Source organism: Gekko japonicus, unplaced genomic scaffold (genome assembly GCF_001447785.1).
Source record: "Gekko japonicus isolate JY-2015 unplaced genomic scaffold, Gekko_japonicus_V1.1 scaffold145, whole genome shotgun sequence".
Taxonomy (NCBI): Eukaryota; Metazoa; Chordata; class Lepidosauria; order Squamata; family Gekkonidae; genus Gekko; species Gekko japonicus.
This window is the reverse complement of record NW_015173678.1, coordinates 1,353,820-1,361,662: the sequence shown is the minus strand read 5'-3', so window position 1 is coordinate 1,361,662 and position 7,843 is coordinate 1,353,820. Positions and strand designations below refer to the sequence as shown.

Sequence of the window (7,843 nt, the reverse complement as noted above, 5' to 3'; positions counted from 1 at the left end):
CGAGTGGCTCCCTGCTCGCCCCTCGCTGTTTCCCTCCCCCCTCCCAACCCGGCACAGAAGCGTCTCTCTTTCTCTCTCTCTCTTCCCACACCCTCACCGGCTCCGAGCCGAGGCCCGCGCGGCGTGGAACCGCCGGGCCTCACAAAACTCTCTCTCTCTCTCTCTCCCCACCCCCATCCCCCCTCCGGCTCCAAACCAAGGGCCGATCGGCAAGCCGATCGGCCGTCGCCGCTCTGGCCCCCCCCTCCCTGCTCGCCGCTTCCCTCCCAAGCAGCGGCGGCAGTTACAGAGCGTCTCCTGCGCACGCGCAGGAGACACTCTTGCACTTTCGGGGGGATTTAAACATCCCCCCGAAATTTTTTTCAACTTTTTTTATTTTTGTGCACACGTGGGGACTGGCCCACGTGTGCACAAACCTCCCCGGCCCCCCAGCTGCCCCCGGAGCGCTGATTTAGCGATCCGCACTCCGGGGGCAAGTTCGCTATTAGATATATAGATAATTTATCCTTTGTGCATTAAGAGTCTGTCAAACGGCACAACTTCTCCCTTGGTAGGGCCATCATCCGGAAGACTGTGGTTGTACTGTTCAGCAAGGGTATGCTAATACCACTGCAAAAGCCTTTGAATGTAGAAAGCACCTAGGCTCATCAGGGACTTAAATTATTGGCTAAGAGAAATCACTGTAAGCTAATCCTCTTGTTTTAATTAAATTATTGTCTTATGCAAGCTTTGGAAAATTAATACTCTCAGTGCTCTAGCTACTGTATCTGTGACAAATTCTAAATCAATATGCATAATTTACAGCTACCAAAATATTTATGCTGAACTGGAGCAGAACATCAAAGGAGCTGATGCTGTTGAAGATCTGAGGTGGTTCAGGGCCAATCATGGTCCAGGCATGTCGATGAACTGGCCCCAGTTTGAAGTAAGGGCTTTAACTTGCTTTGTAGCATTTTTGTTTTTGTTTTTCCTGAAGGCAGTTTTCCATGTGTCACACTAATGGTAGGAGAATCCATTAGTGAGTTGCAATTTCTCTGTTCAGTGCCTGTGGAAAGAGGGAAAATATGCATACTGTCCCTAGATTGAGAGAAGATGCCTCTTTGTATCACAAGACTCAGAAGAAGGGCAAAGCACAATGCACAAGCAGTTTTCCTCCTTGCCATCCTTGAAGGAATGTTAAACAACTCTTAACCAGTGAATCCTGTTTTATATGAATTTGGGTTATTGAAAATAGTTTCCATATCCTTTTAATGTTTCAGTTGGTTTATACATACTTTTGCTGGCTTTACACTCAGGGGTCCTCAACCTTGCTTGAACTTGTGGTTCCTTGTTCAATTTTGAAAGAGATGCGGTGGGTGCTGCTACCAAGTGTTGGCCAGAGGAGCAGGGCCAGTCACAAAATGTTGAAAGGTTCCGAGCCTATGACAGAGGAAGCTGTTTCTGAATGGGCAGTTCTGCAGATGCAAAGGTGATCTTTCTTGGGCTCTCCTGTGCCAAGGATGCAGGAGAAAGCTGGGATCAGTTCTTTGGGAGGAGAGACCTCCTTAGTTTCCATTTCCAAGCAATGGGAGAGGGCTTGCACCCTGTATGACCACAGGGTTAGGCATCACAGGGGAGGGTGTGTTAATGGCTGATGTGCTTGATGGGAGGGGACAGGGGGAACTGGCTTGTGGCAAATGACCCAAAGCATTCTGTTCTTTTTCTGCTCCATTCAAGGCATTGGGGATTTTATCCTCCAAATTCAGGAGTTCACAGAATCAGCATTGCTGTCAGATGGCCATCTAGCCTCTGTTTAAAAACCTCCAAAGAAGGAGAGCCCACCACCTCCTGCAGAAGCCTGTTCCCCTGAGGAACCACTCTGTCAGGAACCTGTTGGTTCTGGTCCGACCTTCTGGGGCAAGAGAAAAATAACTTCACAGAATCCTCTATATGACAGCCCTTCAAATACTTGAAGATGGTTATCATGTAGTAGGAATATTCTGTTGTGCTGTATATGAAAATAAGTTAACAGTAACTGAAGATATTTTACTATGCCTTTAATGTTTGTGCACAATGGTGGTTGCTTTCAAAGAGCTATTTTTATTTTAGTCATTTCTAAATGTGTCTCAGTTAATGTTTTAAAAGCATCCTTGTTCATTCTCTGAGTACTTTATGAATTTTGATAGAGGGTAAAGGTAGGTGGGGCCAAACCCTCAGAACATGGGAAACAATGAAGAATGGGGGCACCGCCTTCTGGGGCCCATAGAATTGGACCCAGGGTCCAATCCTTTTTGAAACTTGAGGAGATTCTTGAAGAGTGGCAACAGCAGCTATGCTGCAAATTTGGTGCCTCTACCTCAAAAAACAGCTCCCCCCCAAGAGCCCCAGATACCCCCAGATTGATTCTCTATTACAGCCTATGGGGCCCATTTACGAAAATGGTCCCCATAGACTACAGGGGAGATGGGGAACGGGGGGGGGGGGTTGCACACCCATATTACACTTTTCAGTAAGATTTATAAGCTGCCTTGAGTCACAGGGAAAAGTGGGAAATAAATATTTGAATAAATAAGTAGTTTGGGGGGTGATAACATTTAAGCAACTTGCTGTTTTTTAGGTTAGGCAGGGTTCTGACAGTGATGGTTCCTGAAGAAGTGAGCAGTGACTCATGAAAACTCATACCCTGCCACATATTTTGTTAGTCTTTAAGGTGCTACCAGACTCTTTCACTTTTCTACTATTCCTTTGTTATACTTACCTGCAGGGCTATTTTTGGGCAGGAGCGCACAGGAACAGAGTTCCGGCTGGCTTCAGAGCTGGCCACGCCCACTACAGTGCGGGGCTACAGAGGGAAGGCCTGGAGAGCGACACCCCCCCCCCCCCACAGTGACTCCAGGCGGATGGGCCGGGGGGGGGCCCTGGAAGGAGCAGGGAGGCATTTAAATGCCTCCCCATGCCTTCCCCAGCCTGTCCAAGAGCTGGCTTGCCCGGGCAAGCCAAGGGAAGGCATGGGGGTGGCCTAATATGCTAATGAGTTTCTGCTGTTGGGTGTGGCCTATTATGCTAAAAAAGCCCTGCTTCCCTGTAATGCTGGTTGTCATATTTAACTTTAAAAAAACAAAGTAGACTGTAAGAGTCCCCACCCCCCAAGTGCTGGTATGTTTTCTAAGGCTCAACACAGGGTGACAGTCGGAGGCCAAGCCTACCAATACAGTGGACTGGGGCAGGTAGACCTGTTCTCCAGAGACCAGGTCTACCAATACATTGGAAAGGGGCGGGTAGACCTGTTCTGCAGAGGCCAGGTCTACCAATATAGTGGACTGGGGTGGGTAGACCTCTTCTCCAGAGACCAGGTCTACCAATACATTGGAAAGGGGCGGGTAGACCTGTTCTGCAGAGGCTGGGTCTACCAGTATAGTGGAAATGGGTGGGTGGACCTGTTCTCTGGAGGACTGGTCTACTAATATAGTGGACTGGGGTAGGTAGACCTGTTCTCTGGAGAACAGGTCTACCAGTATAATGGAAAGGGGTGGGTAAGATTTGTCTTGATTCTATTTTCTCTTATAACGTTTAAATTATTCTTAAAATATAGTTTAAATATAACAAAATAATTTATTCTGAGATTTTTACAAGGTTATGGAAGTACTCTTCTAAAAAACTAATTTACACAAAAGTCAAATGTAGATTCGCTCATAACTGTAATGCTACTAGGGGTTGTTGGGTGTTTTGCTCACGAGTTAGAATTTCTGTTCACAACACTGAGCGTAGAGGGAATGACAGGATGACATTAAGCCTGAATGTGCATGAATCTGGCTTGTGGCCATCCATGCCCCACTCCTCCCCATCCCTCCTTGCATGAAGGGTGATGAGAAGTCTTGGCATAAAACACTCCAGTAGGAAGGCAGGCATGCTGTTTCATCAAAATGATTTTCCACTTACATGCTGGAGGTCTAAGCTTGGTTTACAATCCATGATTGTGGAAGGAAAATGATTTCCATTCACATGGGTAACTAGAGTTAAGCTTAAGCCTTCATCATGCATTGTGTGGGCTGAGTGAATTGAGGTATAAGCCAGGTGGAGGCACATTCAGTAGGGTTGCCAGTTCCCCTTGTCACTCCGGCGGGTGGATTTAAGGGGTGTTCTGGTGCCCCCAACCCCCCCTCCCAAGAGCAACTACCCAGGGCCACCTCTCTCCCTCCCCTCCTGCAAGATTTAAAAGATCTGCAGGGAGCATGTTGCCTGCTGATCAGCTGGAGGATCCTTTAAATCTTTCAGGAGGGAGGGAGAGGGGCTGTCACTGGTTGCATGCTCTGCTAGCAAAAAGAACTTTCTTTTTTTTTAAAAAAACATTTTTTATTTGGATATAACATCAAGTCAACCAATATAATATTTTAGCATCCTTTTCTCCCCATCTCTCCCCCCTTCCGGCTTCCCGCAGTGCTCCCACCTCCCTTCCAAATCTTCTATTTTCTTCTCTCTTCTCCCCACATCAATAATTAAACTTATAAGGTAACATTTTTTAAGCTATTATTCTTACACATTTGAACTAACTCTAAATATCCTTCTATCTCTAATAGTTATCAAAGCAAAATAGATTATTCTTCACATCCCAATATTGAACTTTCAAAGGGTCTTTTTGCGAGTGGGGTGGGGGCCACAGAGCACGGGGCTGATTTCCCAGCAGCGATTCGCCAGTTGGTATTCAGGCACGCATGCTGCCACTCCGCTCGCAGAGAGCCCCACTTGTAGCCAGCCCCGCGTGCCACCGCCTTGTTATCAGTGAGTGGGGTGGCAGTGCACACACCTGAACCCCAAGCAGCGAATCGTTGCTGGGAAATCAGCACTCCACAGACCCCACCCCACTCACAAAAAGACTGTTTAAAGGGTCTTTCTGTGAGCGGAGCTTTTGGCCAGCGGCAGCCCCTCTCCCCCCCTCTCCCCCCCTCCCTGCCGATCAACTGAAGCCCTTTAAATCTTCCTGGAGTGGAGGGAGAGCGGTGGTGGCCCCAGCTGGCCACTCTTGGGGGCAAGGCTTCCCCTGCCGGCCAACTGGCTAGCAGTGGATTAGAGCCGCCAAAAGCAGGGGAACCCCCTGCCCAGACCTGCGGGCTGGCAACCCTAACATTCAGCCTTGCTGCCAGTTTTTTCAGAATGTTTGAGTGTAGTCATTTTAGCTATCAAAACAAATTTTAAATTGTAAAAAGTAGTTGTCAGGTTGCTTGGTAATTCAAGATGATTCACTTGTTAGAATTCCACTAGATATAGAGCTGAGTGGGAGGTACAACTTACACAGAACATTCTGCCTGGCTGAGCTCAGTAATGTAACAGTTCAGTTCTAAGCTGACATACTTCATAGCAGCTTCATTTTGAAATTCACTAGATTCAGATTGATAAAACATTCTCTGAATTTGGCCTGTTTGTGGAATAAGGCTTTCAAAGGGTTTTGGAGCTTCACTGGCACACACACTGTCAGTCCTGCATTTGGTCAGTGTTCAGCACTGAATTCTGAAGTACGAAGACCTCAAAAATAAATTCTGACTTTCCTAACAAATATTTTGTTTGCTTTGCATGCAACAAGGATGAAGTAAGTTTCAGACTGCTATATTTAAAGTTAGTCATACTTTTTAGGATTTATAAATGGCCAAGAAAACTTGCCAAGCTTGTGCTGCTTGTACAATTTGTTTTCAGCCTGCATTTTAGTGGCTAGTCGTGTGCATGATTTGAGATGTGAATTCTGTATAATCTTGTTGTTAAGAAATGCTCCTAGGCGATTTAAGCTTCTACCAAGGAACATATATGCGCATGGCTTTTGTGAACGTATTAAGGAATGTATGTGTACATGGCTTTTGGCAGTACTGGAGGGAATATTTCATGAATCACAGGGGAAATTTATTCCTTTGGAGTAGTGTCTGAAAAGTGATTTCAGATATTCTTGTTTTCTGAATGTTAACTTAATGGTACACAATGTCTTACCAGCAGTGGGCAGTAATAACTGATCAGGGCAGATGGATTCAACTCTGATTGAAAGCACCAATTTTAAATCCAAATTTTTCATTATTATTCAGACAATTCTGAAAAGTATATATTTCTTTGTTGCTATAACCATAAAATTTTTTAGAGGATTCTAGTTGGTCCTTAGAGATTAATGTGCCTTCTCTCTCTGACAAGATTTGTTAAAGCTTTTGATAAGTAAATGTTCATGATTTCAAAGCAACATGGTCCCAATTTGCAAAGTAGGCATGCTCCCACTTAGACTGCATTTTTCTTTTCCCTCCCAAGAGTTCACATACTCAGCCACTGAGGTAGCTTTGAAAAAATATGTAAGTAGCAGGGGAGAAGGGAAGAGTGCCCATTCAATTCCATTATTTCTGTGTTAATTTTAAATGACTTCTGTTGCAAATGCAGTTTTTTCAAGGAGAAGAAATCATGAGAGAGGAGCCATTTTATCCTTTTCTCCTCTGCTGTTTCCTTGCAGGGGGCTTCTGTCAGTAAGAAAAACAGCCCCACTCTTCTCTTTGAAAAAGCAGCATAGAAGCTTGCCATTATGGAAGAACACAAAATGGCCACAGGACTTTGCTATGAATGCACTTGTCACTGGGACTCTGTCTTCCCTGGGGTAGTGTCCTCTTGAAGATGTAAACCTCAGAGCACGAGTGCAAGTTCTTCACCTTCACAGGCTTCATTCTCTCCTGCTGCTGGGGGGGGGGGGCACAGAAGAGATGGACACTACCCTACTTTCCTCCTCCCTCCTTTGTTGGCCAATAACCAGTATGCTGCCTCCACTGGTGCCTACTGGTGTTGCTGTTGCTTCTGCAGCTCACCTGGATGAAGGATAGAAGTGCTTTCTGGAAAGCTGTAGACAGCATTGATGGATAAAATCATAAGAACGTAAGAAGAGCCATGCTAGATCATTCCACAGGCCCATCTAGTCCAGCATTCTGCTCACACAGTGGCCAACTAGCTACTTGAAGGAAGCCCACAAACAGGAATCATCTCCCCACCACACTAATTGGTCATCTCTCACTGGGTAATAGGGGAAACAATTCCCCTCACACAAGTAAGGGGTTTATGTACCCGTGTTCCATTTAAGACAAACTGTTCTTAAAAGAGAAAGTTGTTACATCCAAAATAGAAAAATAATTAAAATCCAATTAATTTTTTTTAAAATCATTTTTAGATCAATTTGTACATACGTTTATGCTGAGGAATAGCCAGGAAGAGAAGCTCTGTTTTAGCATGGGGTTTGTTTTTGTCAACAACAGTATTTAAAAGGGAATATCTAAAGAATAGATTCTGGGTTTTAAAAAACTATTTATATCTAATTTATTTTATAACTTGAAAACTTTGAGGTGATCAGTTTTAACATGCTGTCCATGAATAGCAGAGCCTGTGAGGCTGAATTTTGAACTGGAAGCTGATTTTAAACTTCAGGAAGCTTTAAAAGTTAATATCTAGCCTGGCCTGTTTATGGTTTCCCCCTCAGAGTCAAACTACATGGCCATAACAGCTTGCATTCAGTTAGTGAGTTGATAGTGGATTTTCCATCTTTTAATCATGGTGGTGGGGAGACAATGTGCAATAACTGGGAGAACAAAGGTTAAGATTAAGCAATTAAAATCTTGTTCATTTCTGTTGTGTGCGCTCAACATTGGATTTGAGATAGCTGCTTGAATCTTTATTTCTGCCTTTGTGTAGGAATGGTCAGCTGACCTGAACCGTACTCTCAGTAGAAGAGAGAAGAAAAAGGCTGCAGATGGAGTGACCCTGACTGGCATTAACCAGACAGGAGACCAGCCCAACAAAAACAGCAGGTTGGCAAGTCTGATATGGCCTTTCAAGGTGCTGACTGGAAGATGATGTATTG

General features: G+C 45.0%; 1 protein-coding gene across 2 annotated transcripts in view; it reads left to right on the top strand.

Annotated features, from left to right (window-relative positions):
* PACSIN2 (protein kinase C and casein kinase substrate in neurons 2) overlaps positions 1 to 7,843 on the top strand; it is an 88,395-nt gene that overhangs the window by 71,270 nt on the left and 9,282 nt on the right. For both annotated transcript variants that reach the window (XM_015422982.1, XM_015422981.1), the window contains exons 7-8: positions 805 to 925; positions 7,675 to 7,790. In XM_015422982.1, coding sequence (XP_015278468.1) covers positions 805 to 925; positions 7,675 to 7,790 — 237 coding nt within the window. The remainder of the gene's footprint in view (positions 1 to 804; positions 926 to 7,674; positions 7,791 to 7,843) is intronic.